The sequence below is a fragment of the Choristoneura fumiferana genome, chromosome 23 (genome assembly GCF_025370935.1).
Source record: "Choristoneura fumiferana chromosome 23, NRCan_CFum_1, whole genome shotgun sequence".
NCBI classification, from domain to species: domain Eukaryota; kingdom Metazoa; phylum Arthropoda; class Insecta; order Lepidoptera; family Tortricidae; genus Choristoneura; species Choristoneura fumiferana.
The window spans coordinates 14,315,267-14,336,921 of record NC_133494.1 but is presented as its reverse complement, the minus strand read 5'-3'; the positions used below and the strand labels follow the sequence as shown (position 1 = coordinate 14,336,921).

At 37.4% G+C, this 21,655-nt stretch overlaps 1 protein-coding gene across 1 annotated transcript; it reads left to right on the top strand.

The window, feature by feature from the left end:
• Nucleotides 1-10,794: 10,794 nt before the first annotated feature.
• On the top strand, nt 10,795-20,613 carry LOC141441386 (trypsin-1-like). The gene is made up of 6 exons (XM_074106114.1): nt 10,795-10,936; nt 11,759-11,936; nt 12,910-13,026; nt 16,801-16,967; nt 19,642-19,793; nt 20,413-20,613. The coding sequence occupies exons 1-6, from the start codon at nt 10,873-10,875 to the stop codon at nt 20,611-20,613; spliced, it is 879 nt and encodes a 292-aa protein (XP_073962215.1). The 5' UTR covers nt 10,795-10,872.
• Nucleotides 20,614-21,655: the final 1,042 nt, after the last annotated feature.

Genomic DNA, 21,655 nt, shown 5'->3' with positions numbered 1-21,655 from the left:
ACGACCCGTCACGGACGTCAACAAACTATAGTGAAAGGTTCACAAATTCGCGCTGTGAACAAATTTTATGCACCGTTTTGATGTAAGAAACATGCAGTCTATAAATACATAGATGTGGATGATAATAAATCTTCTTAATCGACTTATTATAAAAAACACTAGGATGCTCATAGCACACACCTTTTAAGCAATAACAATATCTTAATACAACAAAAATATCAATCTATTTAACAATTACTTATCCCATACAGTTACAAGTGACCCCTGGTACAATCAACCCCATCCTTCACAACAAAATATTTTTAAATAATACCTACTACTGCAGATGACATGCGGGTAAGGTATTATAATTTATTACATCCCGAAGTATAGAAATGAATCGAATATGTATGTATTCATTAAGTCGTTTAATTTGATGCCCATTGTTATATTTAAAGAAAAAAAAGACTGAAGAATTGTGACAGCCACCATATTGATTTTTTTAAAAAGCTAGTCATCTAACGTTACTCCGAACGAATGAATTAAAAATTCTAAAGATGCGTCATACGTATAAATCAGGTAAGGGTTCCCAAAGTTATGATGGAACAAAGAAACTCACATACATACTACGTACAAGACCGGTCTGAGTGGAGAGCCTTGGGGGAGGCCTATGTTCAGCAGTGGACGTCTTACGGCTGATAATTTTAACTCTCCAAATTATCCATTAAAATTCACCAAAAATAATTTTCACATACGGAACCAAACGATATCAAATAAAATATTCTTACATTGTAATATACAGTGATGTCAATCGTCACTACTTTAAAATAAGTTCGTATCTCAAATAAGTGTAAGCTAAACAGAACCTTGGAGTTTAATTCATAAAATCCACTTAGTAAATTATGGATTATGAGAATACGAGCTTTTTAAAATTAGTGACGAAATTCGTAGTCATGACACAAATCAACTTGTTTTAAAATAGAATCGCAATTTTTTTTCACAATGTTATAGGAATTATCGATTAACTTACAAATTTAGAGCTAGAACGGTTCGAAGAAACTTGTGTGAAACCTTTACGTTACAAATGTCATGTTGTCATGTCAAGGGCGTCGGAGCTACACGGTTTTATTCCACAAGCTACTTTCTTTCACAGAACGACCGGAAGGCTTAGGTGGACGTGTATAACATTCGTACCAAATGGCATTGCTTTACTCAAAATACCTTTCCATACAAGCATTCCTAATTAAAAAACCGAGTATAGGCGCGGTTTTCACCCTTATGTTAAATAGCGAACCTACTGTGTTAAAAATAAGTTGTGTTAAATACTTGTGATGTATACATATCATTAAATAATACTGTAAATCTGTTTTAAAAAAAAAATATATACCTCGTTGATTTCTTGCCCGGATTCTTCAGCAGAGGCTTTTCCGAACCGGTGGTAGTTTTTTTTTTGACATTCATAAGTGCTTGTTATAGCCTAAATTGAATAAAGATATTTTGACTTTGACTTTGACTTTGACTTTGACTTTGACTTATGTTGTCAGCATTCCTAAAATTTGTTCCGCTTTTCCTTATTATGCGAACTTCTAAGAAGTAAAATGCTCTGCCAGCATCTGTGTTCCCTGACCGCTAGGAGAGATCGAGAAGAATTGTGACATCGTCGATTTTTGGGAACTTATTTTTACTGCTACAAAGCTCGCAACAACACGTGTTTTGAGAGCTCCAGACCTGAACTAAAAAACCAGCCAAGAGCGTGTCTGACACGCCCAAAATAGGGTTCCGTAACCATTACGAAAAAATTAAGTAATATTTTTCCAAGACTTTCGTTATTTTATACGGAATCTTCCATAGTTTAGGTATATTTTATACCTTAGGCTGCTATTTACTCTTAAACTACTAATAATTCTCAAGCAAACTTAACTGTTATCCTTTTCCTTGAAAGTTTGATATTACTTACTACCATTCTGAATTTTTTCAAATTTTTCCACCCACCGGTTTAGATTTTAGAGAGGGGGGGGGGTGCTCGATTTTAATGAAAATTTTCACTTAAAGTTGAATATTTCGCAAAAAAAATAACTGAACCGAAAAATCGTTTTACAACCCCCTAATGGTTTAAAAAGACCTATCCAACGATACCCCACACTACAGTGTTAGATGAGAAAAAAAAAATCATTTTTTAAAATTTTTAATTGTACCATTTTGTCGGCATAGTATACCTATATATCCGTGCAAAATTACAGCTTTCTAGCATTGATAGTCCCTGAGCAAAGTCGCAGAGGAACAAACAGACAGACAGACATGGCGAAACTATAATGGTTCCGTTTATGCTATTTTGGCTACGGAACCCTAAAAACGCTTGCCACTGCGAGCTCGCTAGCAGTTAATAAGTTCCAAGAAATTTACGTTGTCACTGCTCTCCTCTGTCACAACTGTCCTCAGTCTCCCCTTAAATATGGCCGTCTTCAAATCTAGGGTGAATGGGCCTTTAATGGGCACGCGTGCTTCATATTAGTCCACATCTTTGTTTACCACCAGGCGTGATTATGGTCAAAGCAAGCCTATTTAAAAAAAAAACATTACAGTACAATACAAATTTTCTTCACTAGTGTTTACTCGTGGCTTCCCATTTGTTAACCATTACATACAACACTACAGTTGAGTTGAAATTCCGGGATTTTTCTACATAAATTCCTATAGGAATTCCCCAAAGTTACATTCGAGTTTTTATATCAATTCTGAGGGAATTTCGAGATAAGATTTTTGCTGTCTGTACTTCTTGTCGACTTTACCTGCATTGTCACCCAAACTACAATTGCATACCAAATTTCAAGTCGACGCCATTAACCGTTGAAGAGTTCCGTCCTGCGGAGACGAGCCCGGCTGGACCACCAGAATGTCACTACCAGATTATTGTATTGTCACGCAATTTACATAAGTATGCCAAATTTTAAGTCAATCCGACTACTAGAAGTTGGTCTAATTTAAATTGCAAGATTTGACTACAGACAGACAGACAACGCGCGGGACAGGTGAAACTAAATAAAAGATTTTAAAAACAATACAGTACCTTGCAATACAAATATTCTTTACTAGTGTTTACTCGCGGCTCCCCACTCGTTTACCATTACATACAACAAGTTGAGCCTTGTCGTCCCGGCTGATAGAGACCTCAGGAGACCCCAGAGCTGGCGCTTACCTCTCCCAGCGAATTTCTCTAACTGTACAGAGAGGTAATGCCGCCAGTGTGTTGGGGTCTATGCCGCAGGAGGGCCTCTTAGATGGTGTTTTCTTTTTATAGTTAGGTATATTTGTTGTTTTTATTAATTTTGTTTCCTATCATATTATTGTATCTTGTGTTGTGAATAAAATAAATACATATTAACAACTTGAGTTGAATTTCCGGGATTTTTCTAAATTCCCATAGGAATTCCCCAAAGTTACCTCCTAGCTTTTATCCCAATTCTGGGGGAATTTTGAGATAAGAAAGTAGCCTATGCGTTATTCCAGGCGTCCAGAGCTATAGACATAAAATTTCATTCCAATCCGTCCAGCCATGTATGTTGAAGGAGTGACAAAAACACACACACACTCACAAAGTTTCACTGTTCCAATATGACAGGATTAGTAGTATTCCAGAGTGGGAGTAACTAAACATAATAAAACGTATGCATTGACAACTTGCCAAGTGACTAAAATTATGATCAATGTTATTTCTGAGAATGAAGGCGTAGAGCAGATTATAATAGGCGTTGAAAACAGGTGTTTATCGGCATTTCAACCCCTGTTACTTTCTGGGCTTATGCTCTCGTGTAAATAGATCTCCGAGAGAAAAAACGAAAGATCATAATAATATATTTTCAATTTCGCGCAATATTTTTTTTTGCACTTTTTGCGCCTTGACGCAACTAAATAGGTTGCAGGTAACCTAAACTATGTTTTTTCAAGTTTCCAACACAAACAGGTTACGACCGGTTGCATTTTAGACCATGTGCACGTCTTGTTGCTTCTTAGACCATTTGCTATTCAGACTATTTGCTACTCAGACCAGTTGCTTCTTAGACGATTTGGTATTTAATTTCGACCAGCTGCTTTTTAGACAAACTGCTATAATATACTATACTCCACGCTTACACGCTCTAATGCATATGAGAGCCTGCATACGTACGTGTGTGTGTTCTTACGCAGGCATGCAAGCATACAGGCACGACAGCGCACGCGCCTGCACGTCCAACTCACACACACATAAAAGTGTTTCATTTTTACCCTCACTCACGCTCACACACAGGGTCAACACACATTTTCTCGATACAATAAAAAAAAAGCATAGAGCTCTTCAAAGTATGTATTTACATAAGTAGAATACTCTCTTAATAAACAAAAACAGTATTTACAAGTCAATAAGATTATATAGAACAGCAGGGTACTCCGAAACTCGAAACTCGAAGTTCGTGTCGTGCGGTCCCTCTGACACTTATACTATTTAATACGAGGCGGAGGGACGCAAACACGAACTTCGAGTTTCGAGTTTTCGGAGTAGCCCTACTGGCACGTCACGCGTGACGAGCATACGGCGCCATGCGTTATTCTGTCACGGCTAAGGACACAAATTGGGACAATGTCGGATACACGGTCGTGCTCGCGACTATTATGCGACACAAGTGCCATTTGCCATGCATTTATAGTGCATGCTGGAATTTTACAAGCCGTACATGCACGCGATAATGGCGTACAATTTATATAGCAATTAGTTAGGGCGCCTGTGCATCGCTCGAGATAAAATTCGTCACCTGCAGGGCTACTACGAAACTCGAAACTCGAAGTTCGTGTCGTGCGGTCCCTCTGACACTTATATTATTTAATACGAGAGCGAGAGGGATGGTGATACGAACTTCTAGTTACGAGTTTCGTAGTAGCCCTGCTGTTCCCACAGAGATTGAAAATTATACTCGAGTCCAGAATAGGCGAACCAACTACGAAGTTCAAAGTTCGTAGGTATCGTACCGCCTCTCTTACTCCCAAATCAAATAGTACAATCCTTAGCGGGACGAAAAGAGACGAAGTTAAAATTTTGCATTTAAAGATCATTTAGAGCATATTTAGATCTTGTTTCCACTGGAGCAGCGCTGAGTGAGAAAGGGAGGGCGTTTCTATTGTTTCATGGAATCGCAGCCTTATTTCAAAAAATCTGGCCGTCTTCAAATCTAAGGTAGCCATTACCATTACCATCAGCTGGGCTACTACGAAACTCGAAACTCGAACTTCGTATGTTGCCATCCCCGCTGACGCTTACACTATTTAATACGAAGGCGAGAGGGACGGTACGATACGAACTTCGGTTTCGAGTTTCGTAGTAGCCCTGCTGGGCGTGATTGTGGTTAGCGGATGCATATTTGTCTTACTCGTAAAATAATGCATTAAGAGCGTTTATACCTGCTGAGCTGGAAACGTAATATTATATAATAATTAACAAAAATAAATAACGGTAGAACTAAAACTTATTTACTCTAATCCTAAAAATCTATATTTACAAATATCACCCAAGTCGTTGCTATTGGGCAGGGTGCCCATAAGGCTGGCTGAGTTTCCTCGTTGTATGGCAATGGCAATACGTTGACCGAGGAAAGAGCCAGCCAGAGCCAGAGGAGGAGAGGGTCACCAGTGGAACGGGCAAACTTTTTTTTTTTAATAAAAAAATTGAATGAAAATTAAAAATGTGGTCTGATAGAACTGTTCTTAATACGAGTGTATAAGTTAATGTTTCTACTCCAATTATTTATAATTATTCGTGGTAGACTTTTATATTCTTTAAAAACGAATAAAATGTTTATTAACGGTTTTAAAAAAATGAAAGTCTATCACGCATAATTATTGCAGTAGACACATTAATTTATATATAAAGAACAGTTCTATCAGACCACATTTTTATTTTATTCAATTTTTATGGAATAATCGAGAAAACTAACAAAAATGCAACGTTGCCAGCTCGTATAAGCGCTCTTAATGCCTGGTTCACATTATTCCAGTAAAATCGTCGCGATACATTGCGGGGAAACAATCCAAACGAGTTACACCAGACCGATCGAGCACCGCAGTGCCATGCTACTAGTGCCTCTAGTGTGGCGTTTTCACAAAACGTTCGTTTACTATTCGAAGACGTAAATCGAGCGTTCGATCGTCGATACGTAGCCGCCACATGTCCACGGTGGTCACCCGTTTTCGTTACGATACGCGGACGAAATAGTTTACGTAGCAAACCTACACTCACAAAAGTTATTGCGCAAACTTTCCGCTAGAGGCGCTGTCCGTGTTTCCATACAGTGCCTTAGTGTAAGTTTTCGGTTACAAAATACGTCTCGATCGCGTTCGCGTTAAAATCTCAATTTGTATGGAAACACGAACAGCGCCTCTAGCGCAACGTTTGCGATGTTCGTGTTCCCATACAAATTGAGATTTTACGCGAACGCGATCGAGACGTATTTTGTAACCTAAAACTTACACTAGGGGTACAGATTGCGATTTTAACGCGAACGCGATCGAGACGTATTTTATCAACGAGAAAATACACTAAGCATACAGTGCCCCTAGTGTAAGTTTTCGGTTATAAAATACGTCTCGATCGCGTTCGCGTTAAAATCTCAATTTATATGGCAACACGAACAGCGCCTCTAGCGGAACGTTTGCGATGGTCGTGTTTCCATACAAATTGAGATTTTAACGTGAACGCGATCGAGACGTATTTTGTAACCGAAAACACACACTAGGGGCACAGAACGATTTTACTGGATTAATGTGAACCGGACATAAGTACATGAAAAAACATACTCGAAAACTAAAACAGCATTAATTATGCTTTAAATCTATTATCAGTGTGACAGTGACATCCACACGCTTATCTATCCATACATTAACCTTCAAAGCGAACGAGGAAAGTTTAAAATTAAACACGGAAACTGCATGTATTGCTTAAACGGCTTTTGGCCTTCACTCGGCCTCTAGTTTGGAGTTATCTACCATAAACAAAACCTATGAATAGAAAGAGATTAGTTTTTTTGTTAGGTCAGATAACACGATGAGTCATAGAGGAAAACTTATTATATAGCGACCTTACTGAAGGCTATAGAAGTTAAAAACTAAATAGAAGTTAAGCCTAGGTTCCCCAGCGGTATGATCTGAAGATCCTATTGCCTCTCAAGCATGGTCATGGGTTCGAACCCAGGCCCGCACCTCTGATGTTTTCGGAATTTATGTACGACATTATACATTTAAAATTTACCACGAGCTTTACGGTGAAGGAAAACATCGTAAGAAAACCAGCCACACACCGGTGCAGAAATTGAATGGTGTTTATGAAGTTTTTAATACGCACTGGGTCAGCGTGGGAACCTCGGCTCAAGCCCTCTCATTCTGCGAGAAGCCATGTGCCCAGCAGCGGGATGCAAATGGGTCAAAATGATGATGATGATGATGATAGAAGTTAAAATTGAGTTTGACCGGTCGCTTCACAAGAGCTGGCGGAGTATGATCTATGATTGATGTCTTATTGAATCATGGGTTAGTTTGTGGAAGTCTAATGAACTATAAGAAATTACTTTGCTCATCAAGGATCTTACGATAGCTACGTGTGTGTGTGTGTGTGTGATCATGATCATGCAGCTCTTCCATCTGGTAGCATGCTGAACGGTTGTGTTACTCTGATGATGACCTCTATTTGAGTTCGAAACGCATCGCCGTACTGTGTAGATGGTGATAGTTGGGTTTATGTGATGTGTGTGTGTTCTTACAGTGTGGAGACGGAGGAGCTACATGAACACATTCTATTGCATAGACGTTGCTATCCTAAAGTCTCGAGGGTGCAAAGTTATTATTTAAGTATAGTGCAGTGATGATGATACGTGTATGAACTTTTATGAAAATAAATATAGTAGATCACTGTTTGGATCCCTACCAAAATATGTCCGTAACAATGTAAAAGCTAGAGCTACTTTCGAAAGTCACAAAGTTGAAGACAACATATATTTTATGACAAAGTTTATTTTACTGATAAAAAATACCAAACTATTGATAAATCAGATTTTTTTTTTGTTTTAAATTCTCTCATTTTTTCCTTTCTTTAGAGATGCATGAAAGTTGTTTATTTAAGTCTGCATCTGAAACACGTTATTATTCCAAACATTCAACATTCAACACCAAAATTTGAAGACAACTATTGTTCGCTACTTAGGCTTTGTAATAGTTCTAGACAAGGTCTAAACGCCATTTGAAGAGCAGGAAACCAGAAATTTGCAAAACAGCAATTTTGTCACCATGACCCTGAATCTTGGAAAAAATTGACGCTTTTAAGCTAAAAGTAGAAGCAATTTTATGATTATTTTAAAGAAACATGGCGAATTTACATTTACTAGAGCTAAGTACAATTTTTCTTACTATTTTTTTTCCTTGTCGGTGGAGTATACCTTCCACTCATCCCTCCTATGAGCCATCTTTTTGACCTCCTGGTACGACGCGACACCGACTTTCTCCCTTATTTGATCGATGTAGCTGCGCCTAGGTCGACCTCTTTCTCTCTTCTCCTCGATCTAAGTAGTTAGAGTTAAAAAATGTAGGCGTCGGTTCTACTACGAGTAATGTCGCTTTTCTCATGTTTTCTTTTTTACTGTACTATATCCAGATGGTTTCAACAGTTCCAGTGCTGACCGTAAGACCGGAATATGCTAAATTGGGATAATTTCGTGACAATTTCTAACTGTGTCGTTACTTAGTTTTTGTTGTTACTTTTGTAATTATTATTATTATTATACTGAGCATACAACTGTGTCCCTATCCAGAGATATTTCCGTGGCCAGTTCCGTGTCCAGGTCATCTCGCCATCCTCCGCGTCGGCCTGCCTTGTCGTCAGTGCCCGCCATGCGGTACATACCAAACACGCGATACTTTTGTATTTTTCACACCACTCATTCAGAAAAGTAATTTTTCCTTCCTGACGAGAGGGATCAAAGTCCAACTTTTTTGTTCAAGGCTTTTCCTAAGAGTTTTTTTGCAAATGCAATTTTTTGAAGTTGATAATTAAAAAACCACACCATTTTCTATGTTGGTTGCTGTTTAATTGTATTATTATTGTTTTATTTAAATTTTTGTCATACCTACTTGCTGTAAAAAGTTGTATGAGTCACTTGGGAGCAAAATTATTTTCACCTTGGGCGTTAACACTTGAATCCCTCATTACGCTCAGGATTCTACTTTAGAAGCCCTCGCTACACTCAGGATTCTATTGTAGAATCCTTCGCTTCATTCTGGATTCAATGTACATACCACCCTTGGGTCCAAAATGATGTATTTACTTTGGACCCTTGTGACACAAATAACTATTTATTTAGCCCGTTAAAGTGGCCCATAGCTGGACATGGGCCTGTACAATTTCTTTCTATCTCTCGTGACAGCGTCTTTTTAATAAGTCCGTGGCAATTATAGGGGTCCGATTAAAAAAATCGTATGTGAAAGGCTACAACTAAAGTATGGTGTAGCTGCATGGTTTTCAATTGATAATTATCTGATTATTATACTAATAAGTGCGATGTGGGGCAAATGCACTCGTCCCACTTACGATGCACTTGACCGAGTAAAGCAAGGGCCATGGATGTCCTTTGTTTTTATTTATTTATAGAATATTATAATTTTATTTATTCTTAGACATTTACCATAGAACATAGATTAAAGGCAATCGCAGTTTATAATTCATAAAAAATATGATGAATATAATTAACGGTGAATCGTTAAAATTTTGTTATTATTGATTTTATATTCTATAGTAGAAAATATTGTTTATGTTTTGTAGGTACAGTCAGCACCACAAGTATACGTAGTTTTATGACATTAAGTGCAAAAAGGTCCACTATATCAAAACCACATTACAGGTTCCACTTAATCTTAAACAAATTCACCGGCAAATCTTAATAATATTTTTTCAATTAGTCACACACACGCACACTTGGCATTGCATAGGTTCGTAATGTATTTATGGGTAATGACAGTTCCGCCAGTTGTTATCGCACGAGGTTGCAGCGAACCTGACAATGAATTTGTGCTAGTGACGTCGCTGTGTCGATATGTTTTATGTTGATGATTTGTTTGTTCCTTTTTTAACGAAAAATGGATTTATTGACGTACATATTTACAAATAATAATTTATTATTTTTGTACTTTATTTCACACATCATGCCAGCTCTTCGTAACAAGGTAGATAAATATGTTTTCGCTTAAAAAACAAATGTTTGAACCATCTTATCTGAGGCGTTAGCGGATCTCCACACAAAGCAAAGCAGTGAAAAGGTGATTTGTAGGTCTTTAGTTCGCTACAGTAATCCTAAAAACCAATACACATGTATGTTAAAAAAGATTCTAACTTAGTAGCAGTGAAGACTAAATAAAAGTTAACCTCTAAGAATTATTGCACAAAATGTTTTAGAACTTATTTTTTGTATTTCTACTGCAGCTTGCTGCTCATTACTATCATCGCTTTGCTAGCGAAAACAAAAAAAAAATACAATCAGCACTTCGTAATTTGTACCTTCTATGAAACGTAATTAAAAATATTTTAATTTAAATTAATTATATCGATAAATTTGTGAAGTCACATCGAGGTGTGATAAAAAAGTTATTTTTTGTCGATAAAAGTATCGATGTTTACTTTGTCACAACACTAGGATAAGATATAGGGGTCAGGCCTTCGAAGAAGCAAAGGAGGGGTTTTCAGTACAAATCACAGGACTTTAAATAATCATATTAAAATAATTCAAATGTAGTTAGGGCATACGCCTCGCCAAGTGCGTGTGCTAGCGAACTATTTATATTTATTTATTTATTTATATTTTATATAGTTTTAATTTATAACCAGTGATGTGTCGTCTTTTGTTTGTGGTTGTTTTTGTTTTCATGGATTTCGGTTACTGTTTTATTAACTGTGAGTTATAATATTTTAAATTGGTGTTTATTTTATTGCCATCATTTTAGAAAGTATAATAAGTAAATTTGAAAGCTTTTAAGTTATGTTCTTAAACTTAAAGTTAACTGATCGGCTTTCTAAGATCATTTTAGTTTCGTTTCGTGGAAAGTACCAATGGGCTTAGCGAACAAACCAAATTTTGAAAGTTCTGATTGAACTTATTCCTATAAATTCTATAAGTTTTGTTAATATATTTTCTCAATATTATATTTTATTACCTACTATTAGAAAGAGTACGGCCCGAGTGTAATTGATTTTTAATTGCCTCCCAAGTTCCGACTCAAACTTATATTATAGATATAAGATTTATAAACGTGTTTCACCGAATAGACTTGCCTTGCCTCGACTCGTCTTTAGTAAGGCATCATCTAAAAACCTCCGCCTACCTGAAAGGCCGGCAACGCACTTGTGACTCTTTTGGTGTTGCAGGTGTCCATGGGCAACGGTAATCGCTTACCCTCAGGCGATCCGTTTGCTCGTTTGCCCCCTATACCATAAAAAAATAAGCACATAACCGAAGCATCACAGCATTTTTCATCAGAGTTGACTTTTTAAAATCTCTGTGATACTTGCGTTAATAGGTCTGATAGTGTTATGTCATAAAGTCCACTAATTTTTTTTTCGATAGTTTAAATACAGATATTATCGTTAAATTACTCTACGATAGTTGATACAAAAATAAGGACCTTGATCCAATACAACCCCAACTATGACCGTCATAGCAAAAGAAAACAAAATAAAAGGCAGTATACTTTTTTATGTGTCCGACACGATTTCCAGTGGCCGACGTAGAATGTGGCGTGGACACGGCGCGGCGCGGGCGCATAGTTGGCGGGACTGACAGCTTGCCTGCTGAGTTTCCCTGGGCGGCCAGTTTATGGCGCCAGGGTGCCCATCAATGTGGCGCCACTGTGCTCAGCGATCGATGGTTGTTGACAGCTGGACATTGTGTATGCAGGTAACGTAATTCAATCTGTGGTTATACTTAATAGGTACTGACAGCTTACCTGCTGAGTTTCCCTGAGCAGCCAGTTTGTGCCGTCAAGGAGCAGTGGGCGCCAATGTGTTCAGTAACCGATGGTAATAAAAATAAAGTAATTGGTAGTTTTGGCACTGATTAGTCAAGTACCAGTACTAGCGAAGTACAAGCATTAGCCAGGTTTCCTTGGGCGGCTTTACACAACCAAATAACATGACTTTGCATTCACAGGTAGCACTTTTAGCAAACCGAACTTTTTAATGCGTGGTAAATAACAAAAACCAGTCAAGTGCGAGCCGGACTCGCGCACGAAGTTTTCCGTACCATTATCTATAGAACATTACGCATTAGCAAAAAAAAAAGGCAAAACAAACACGTTTGTTGTATGGAAGCTCCCCTTAAATATTTATTTTAGGGGCTGTTTCACCATCCATTGATTAGTGTTAACTGACGGTTAAGTGTGATGCCGTCTCCGTCTATTTGAACAAAACAAATAGCGGCATCGCATTTAACCAGCAGTTAACACTAATCAATCAATGGATGGTGAAACAGCCCCTAATTGTCTTTTTAGTATTTGTTGCTATAGCGGCCACAGTTAATACATAGTCTGTCTAACTATTACGACTCAAGAGAGAGCCCTGTGACCGACGGACGGACAGACAGGCAGACATACACAGAGAGACAGACAACGGAGTCTCAGTAATAGGGTTCCGTTGGCACCCTTTTGGTACGGAACCCTAAAAATTAGACCACTTTGTTCAAAGGTTATTTTGAAAATGAAGATTAGGATTCGATTTTGCCACTTGTTTCTGTAGATGCGTACCTACTTACACCAGTATAAATATCTGCCACAGCGGAATGTGAAAATATCCAACACGTTCTATCGACATTAGAAATAGAGCTTTAAACTAGAGTAAGAGTGATTTAAACTCACTTTTTCTTGTCATTTCAGCGTTTTCGATGAGTTCTACAAATCCAAGCAACTATCAGTGGTGGTAGGATACACGGATTTATCAAGCAATGAAGAAAACTTGGCGCTTTCAAAAATAGTACCTCATCCTGAGTACAGGTAAGTATTATAAAAAAAATCCTTTTTACCCAATAGCAATACCTATTATAGGATCCACAGACGCTACGAAAAATCTTACCATCAGACTGCACCGTTCGAGCGGTCTCATTTATCGTAAATTCTTACGCCTAAATTCCTACACATACGCTTCAGTTTCTCGCAGCGATACTACAAAACTCGCAAATCCAAGTTTGTATCGCACCGTCCCTTTCACTCGCGTATAAAAAGACATAAGCGACAGCGGGACGGCAAAATACGAAGTTCGAGTTTTGCACTTCGTGGTAGGGCCAGTTCCGATGGCGAATGGTGACGCAATAGCGGTTGTAGGTTTTCATCCTAATTTATTCGTTCCAATTTATCTACTCGAATTTTGATACTATTCTGCAGGGCTACTACGAAACTCGAAACTCGAAGTTCGTATCGTATCGTCCCCCTCGCTCTCGTATTAAACAGTATAAGTGTCAGAGGGACCGCACGACACGAACTTCGAGTTTCGAGTTTCGTAGTAGCCCTGCTGTTCAACGGTACGGTTTATCTCGCACACGATACGATAAACGGTATCGGTCGAAAGAAGCAGTCTGGGGGGCGACCATGAAATTCAAAAATCGAAGGTCGTATCGTGCCGTTCCACTCACTCTCGTATTAAAAATATAAGCGTCGGCGGGACGGCAAGATTTGAAGTTCGAATTTTGCCCTTAGGGTATGATCGTTAGGATTTTTCGTAGCATCTGTGGGCCCTATAATCTTTTCTCGCTTTACTCGTAACTCCTGCACTGATTTTTACAAATGAATTTTCATCAAAAAATCTTGGCATAATTTGGTCCAAAATTAGGCCTAGTTTTAGTTGTAATTTGTTCTGAAAACTTTCAAAAAGTGTTTTATGTACTCAATAGCTTACCAACTTAAAAAGTTGGAAAACTCCCGAAAATATCTTTTCGAAGTTCAATATCTCAAAAACAGCTAAATTATAAAACATAAGCTAAGAATTATTACAAAAAATTTGCTTACACGTAAAAACTCCGCATTGAAATCGATTGAGAAGAAAGACATTGGTGTTAAACTTATTTCACCCCTTTTGTGAATCTGCGGATATTAGAATTACTAATCAATCGAAAGACCAAAGAAACTATGGTCACTCAGTTTCTTCGTTATCCTCAACTAACATAAAATTTCCATACGAATCATCAATTGTAACTACTTTATACAGAACCAACTAAATCTTTGCAATCGAGCTTAAGATTAACGATTTACTGAACAAAGGTTCTCAAAGTGTACGCCGCAGTTCGCGCAAACAACGCGTGAATAATTTGTTTTTGTTTTCAATGTTCCCATTACGGTTTTTTTATTCTGTTTGAAAGAGAACACAAATAAAAGACCGGTCAGTTGCAAGTAGGATTTGCTCACTCAGTTTTCCGTACTTTATATAAATACATATATATATATATTGTTAGCAGGACCCCTATCCTAAGCAATTTTGCTTACATTAAGCAATGTTGGGTCATTTAACGTGGTTACTGACATAGACAGGCATAAAAATGTCAGATTATCAGACTTTTTCATTTTTTTGGTTGTAGGAACCAAAACAGCTACCTTCATATCAAATTTAAAGTTTCTAAAACAACTGGAAATATCCTATAGGTTTTTCTGTTACTTACGGCAATTTGATTAGAAACACCTTTTTAATCGTTAATGCTGTAGGTATTTTATTTAATAATAATTTCAGCGGCATTTGACAATTTGTATGACTTTGGGTCAGCAAGATGCTTACTTATACTGTGAAAATTTGAAGACGAACTCAAACCATTGACTATAAAACCTGTATGACAGATGGACAGACGGACGGAAAAGCGGATGGACACAGTAACAGCAACAGGGCGCCTATTACTACCACTACTGTGTTCAAATCCTTTGGGTAGGACATCCTAAAAAGAGATGTCACTTTATACACAGGAATGTAACCTCTAGAGATTCTCCAAATCGCTAAAGTTTGGCTACCCCTGTCTTATTAAATAAATTGAACGCTGTAAGGGAACTGCAAGATTAATTGATAATTTAGCAAAACCATTCAAATTTTGATTAATAATCGGTTTTGCACTTTCAACCAGTTTCAGATTTAATCTTAGTTCGGCATAACTTTGATTCAATTGCGTCGGTTTCTATGCGGCTGAAACTGCTAGGAAATTAATTAGTTATTGTTTTAAAGTTAACTTGACTAAGACTCTGAGATACTTCTTAACACAAAAAAAGTCTTGATGATTTTCATTAGTCGGTAACGCTATAGTATTTATCGGCAATGTTTTCATATAATCGAAACGTAACAAGAATGCGTCCGAAGCGATTGTAGCGACAAAATAACCTTAAGATTTTTTTTCTTGTACCTATGTGTACCCACGACCCTCTGTCTGAGAGGCGATAGGTCAAACCACTAGGCCACCACGGCTTATCAAACCCCGGCTCGCACCTCTGAGTTTTTCGAAATTCATGTGCGGAATTACATTTGATATTTACCACGAGCTTTGCGGTGAAGGAAAACATCGTGAGGAAACCTGCACAAGCCTGCGAAGCAATTCAATGGTGCGTGTGAAGTTCCCAATCCGCACTGGGCCCGCGTGGGAACTACGGCCCAAGCCCTCTTGTTCTGAGAGGAGGCCTGTGCTCAGCAGTGGGACGTATATAGGCTGGGATGATGATGATGATGATGATGATCTATGTGTAGGTACTTATATTTTGAGCTGTGCTTTAAAAATAAATAACTAAATTAAGAAAAAAATTATAGATAAATAATGTATGTAATAGATAAAATATATTCAATAGATTAAAGAAAACATAGAGATATAAGTGTTCCTTGGTTATGTACCTAACTCTAAACATCTTACCGAATCACAAGTTTGTTGAACTTCAATCAAATTTTGGCAAAAATCACCCACTCAAGTTACTATATAGCAACGAAATCAACTTAAAACTTTTTCGAATACAAATAAACGCTAGAACAGGGATGAGGGAAGAATCCATTAATGGAAACTTTCTGTCACTACATCACAATAGGGAATACTCACTGTGCCGCTTTATTTCCGTAAAAGAAAGAAGTTGTTTGAACTCAAATACTCGTTTAAATAAACGAAACAGGAGACAAAGTATCTGTTTTAATTTTTTGACGTTTAATATGTAATGGCTTTTATGTTTTCGTTTCTGTGCAATTATAGAACACCGGTTTATAACAGTTAGGCGCGACTTAATGAAAAAGTAAATAGGACATCGATTTAGTAATTCAACCAGCCTACCAGATTTCAGCCAGATTCCAGGGTACCTAGGAAGTTGGTAGTTTGCAACTAGCATTAGCGCCGCCTACCCTGCTGCCTACTCAATGCATGCCATAGTGTCCTACTACTAGACAAAGGCCTCTCCTCTTGACCTCCTAAGAAATAATAAGTTTCTGTTAAAAAAACATTTTAATACAAGCTTTTTTGCTGACTGTACTTTTTGTTGATTGTTCTTCCATTGTCATCTAAACTGCATATCCGTACAAAATTACAAGTCGGTACTTTTAACCATTGAGGAGTTCCCTCCTACGGAGACGATCCTGGCAAGACCACCAAGATGTCACTACAGATTATGGTACTGTCACTAAATTTACATAAGTATAACAAATTTCAAATCTATCGGACCGCTGGAAGTGGGTCAAATTTAGCTTCCAAGATTTGACACAAACAAATACGTAGAATAAACAGGGCAAGCTAAAAAAAAGCTTGTAAAAAAGACTAAAATATTCTTCAGATGCAACGCTAAATTCAACGACGTGGCTCTCCTTAAAACGCTGCGTCAGCTCCAGTGGTCCAATGACCTGAGGCCGGCCTGCCTTCCACAGCCAGAAGCACAGGACTTCAGTGGCGTCTTGGCGACGGTAGCTGGATGGGGGTTCACCAATGAGGACAGGGGAAAAGGTAAGGTGCTTTACGTTCTCTTCTTCTAACCCGCTACAGTCTTGACAGAATGGTCGTGGTCGTTGGTGTTAACAAACTTTTACATTCATAATTATTATTTAGTAGGATTCAGCAGAACTATGTCAGGTAATATACTTACTTAGGGTATAAAACTTTAGTCCTTTTCGAATAGAGCTGCTTTCAGGCTAAGGACGGGTTGAGATGGAATTCGTATCGTAACAAGTTGAGCACGAGTACTTGATAGAAACAGTAGAGTCTTAGCTGTCAGATTTACAGAGGGGTCAATTGAACTTCTAAATTTAAACTTTGTAGGCTGGACGGCACGGCTGGACGTCCTACCGCTGATTATAATGATGATTATGATGATGGCTACTAAATCAAATTTTTTGCTGTTTGGTGGTGTTACTTTTGGGGCTGTGGTATGCTCGAGTGTATAAAGTAAAATTTTCGTCTAAGACCAAGGTAATCGGGCGTCAACAGCCACGAACAAAAAAGTTTCTATACATTTTTCAATTTTATTTTATTTTTTCAATCAAAACAATTAAAATAAATCAATAAAACTAATAATTTATAATTATATAGCAATGCAGGAAAAATAAAAGGTGCTTAGTAAGTGAACAATTGTTTCCACTGTCGCCATTTAATTTCCTCTCAATCGAAATGAAAAGCAGTGTAAAATTTGAGCATTAAACCCATTTTCCCCTCGACGTGTCTATCCATGACTATCTATAACGACATGGCTATTTGAACGTCTCGGGTAAAATGGCTCGTTTGGTGCTCTTGTTGTACATGCACAATTTACTATTTGTTTCTTTCTTTATTTTCAAACATACTGAACATTCTACGATGTAGAGCTATAGAAAGTTATTGCCTATTCTCGCTTCACTGGGCAATTGTTTATTTGCTCGCATGTCACTCACCACTTCAGCTGGTACTGATAGGACACATTTCAACAGCCTGGATGTAATCATTCATATTGGAGTCTAAATATTTAGAGGTTTGATTCAAAAAATACTGGTTTAAAAATGAAGTTCTGATAGCTTTTTTTGCTTATAGGTACTTACTCTTATATCATCATAGGAGTTCTATACAAGTATCAAATTTCAAGTCAATCCAACCACTGAGAGTAGATCAAAAGTCACTTGCAAGATGTGTGTTGAATTTGAGACAAAGTAATTTTTTGCTATTTTGGGATTCTCAGATAGGTATTTCCAAAGTAGGAACTAAATATGTTGTAAGGTCTTAATTATTTTAAAATGTCACAGTGATAGGTCCCTATGTCAACGAGCAATATATTAAATACTCGTAGGTCTTAATTCCCACGATTTTCGTGTAAAAATACATTTTTTTTTTTAAATAGCTTATAATGTGTCCCACTGCAGGGCAAAAGCCTCCCCTTTCTTATTCCACTTGTCTCTACTCTTGGCCAGCTCTTGCCAATCTGACTGGAATCGGTCCAGGTCGTCCCGCCATCTCCTCCTAGGTCTGTCTCTGCTCATTTAAATAATTAATCGCCTGTTTTTTCACAGCTCTTAGAAATTTTAAACGTGATTTGATATTATTAATTACCTACAACTTGATACCTCAACGCGTATTTGAAGTGGGCAAATACAATAAATATGATTTATTAATATAAAATACTAGCCGTTGCCCGCGACTCCAACCGCGCAAAATTCGTTTATCGCTATCCCGCGGGAACTATGCAATTTTCCGGGATAAAAACTATCCTATGTCCTTCTCTGGGATTTAAACTATGTGTATACTAAATTTCATCTAAATCGGTTCAGTGGTTTAGACGTGATGAAGTAACAAACAAACAAACTAACAAACAGACTTACAAACTTTCGCATTTATAATACGAGTATTAGTGGCATATATGTTAATTAACATAAAATATATTAACTTGAGTAGTAGATAGGCTTAGATGATCAGTTCCTAAATGTGCATTGAAGCCAAATAGTGCCTAATTGAATCATCCACTTGAACAAACATCGATGATTATTACATCACAGTGCCAACTTGATTTAATAGCTCAGTTCAAAAAGAAAAAATGTCTGTCCGTTTGCTGTCTGTCAAGACTCTTTAACTCGGGAATACGTTGAAATTAACTCGAAAGAGTTGAAATTAAAATCATATGCTAAGGTAAACAGTCTCTTAAAGCTGTGAAAAAATCAAACTTCTATGTCAACGCGATCAAAAGTTACAGTCATTAAAAAAGGTGTTTCCATACAAATTGCGTTAATCGAAAAAAAAATTACCTAGGGTACTTCCGGCTGTACTAGAAACTTGAAATTTTGTACCTATGAAGTTAGCTCTAAAGCACAATCCAATAAAAAAAATCTGAAAGTCATAATTTCAAAACCGAGCACGCAGAAACTAGAGATAAGAGCACTTAAGTGAATGCTCCCTAGAAAATCAAGAGAAACGTTTTGGTGATGGTCATCCGATGATTTAAAAACTGTATGTTAGAGCTGGATAGTGGCTGTAATGCTCTCTATGAAACTGCACCAAATTGTACCTAGATGATGTTGTAGTACCATCATTGACCCTGTATTACAACCGTTATAATTAAATAAATCCAACATTAGCGATTCACTACTTACCGGCATCGCTATTGAAGAAAACTAGGCCATAAAAAATCATGTATCCATTTAACTGAATTGTGTTTTTTTAGGAAGCCGACCAAATGTACTTCAGAAGACTGATGTTGTGGTGGTCGCCAATGATGAATGCAATAAGTGGTATCAATCCCAAGGCAGGAAAGTGAGCATCATTGCGACTCAAATGTGCGCGGGGTACGAGCAGGGAGGCAGAGACTCTTGCTGGGTAAGTATGCCCTTTTATTAAAATCTATCTTTTCAAGCGGGTTCAAAAAAGGACGTTTTAACTGTTTTAGAACCCGCTGAAAAATTGGGTTTTTGGTTGTAGTTTTTAAGGTTCCAATGCTAGTTTAGCCACGTTTGTCTATCTGCCTGTCCGTCCACGGCAGCATTTTACTTAGAGTATACTGTTAGATGTCTTGTCAAACTAGTTGTAGTTAAATTAAAACTAAATATTTTATATTGGCATACACGTAAAGATTTTTTAACTCGCATCAACGTTGGCACATAGTTCGACAGTTTGAAAAGATTGTAAGGTTTCTCAAATGTTTTTGATTAAGTGAAGATTTACATAACAAAGTAGCAAAATTGTGTTCTATCTTGTAAACGTTTGTAAAAATAAAAAATATGGAAGGTAACGCTTAATATAAACGAAAATTGTTTCATCGGATACATTTTGACTTTTGCCAAACTTTTTCAACAAATGGACGTAAGTGCCGTAAAGAATTTCTGGTAATAATTTTTATAACGCCTAATATTACGATTTTTTTTCCATTGGCGCCCTATTTGCGCACTCCGACACTCTTTGCCGGTTTTTTAAGTCATAGTCTTTATTTAATATTCAGGCAGACAGCGGCGGCCCGCTCATGATTAAGGACCAGACTCACGCCATGGTCGTTGGGGTGGTGTCCACCGGGACTGGGTGCGCGCGTGTACGCATGCCCGGGATCTACACCAGAGTGTCCCGGTACACGGAATGGATCATGGACAACGTCGACAAGGATACAGGGAGGAGTGGGCTCAGCTGGTTCAAAAACCTGGGATAGCTTGCGTAATATGATGCTGGCACTTCACTTGGTATATTCACCGAAATATTTGCGTGTACGGCCAAGGATTTTAATTTATGAGCCACCGTCCACGTCATTACGATTTTCCTTCTTAATTAACGCGATGTCACTATGACGTTTACTGTGAAATGGCTCCATGATGGCTCATGAATTAGTCCTTGAGCGTACGAAAGACATGTATGTTTCATTTCTAGCATGAACGATGAAGATGTCAACGGCGCAACACGAATAGGTACACAACGCCAAGACTAATTACTGTTCGCCTATCTTTAAGTTTTCCTTTCCTGTTTAGGTTAGCTTGAAAAGATCCCTTTTAGGGATAAGTTCGCCTTTGTACTCTTTTGTTTTGTTGTTTTCTTTTTGTATTATTTTTGTGTTTTATGAACGATAAAGTATTTACATACATTTACATACATACTAAGTGAAGTGCCACCATGATACAAGCATTTATTACCATATCTACAATATACAACCAGAATGTTAATGTCTCTCGGGACTCGTCGGTTCTCTTCGTTTTCCTGAAGATTCCAATGAGAAAGAAAAAGAAGACCGATATTTTGTTTCGAGTTTCAAACGACATTAGCAAACTAGTTTAGGTGTATATTAGTTACAGGGGAAATTATGACTTCATCTTCATTATTATAAATGAACTAATTTTAATCTGAATCAAATTTTATTTATATTTACACATTATACTGTAATTTTTCTGTTATATTTAGAAGTGGAAAAGGTTTGTTAGGAATAATAATCGCTACTACTTTTGAAATATCTCGTACCTCAAAATCGATAGGTAAAGAACTAACTACTTATTCTAAGTGAACTTTGGGAAAATTATTTCATCACTTCACTTTTTAAAGCGCTTGGCGCTTCAACAAACGTTAAACACATAGAATGATTGTTTTCATAATGCTGTTACTTTTTACAATGAAATACTTTTTGTTGTTACAAATTACTTTATTTATAAAATTTTACCTAATAAAACTAAGCTAAGATAAAAAAATGTAAACAAAGAAATAACTGT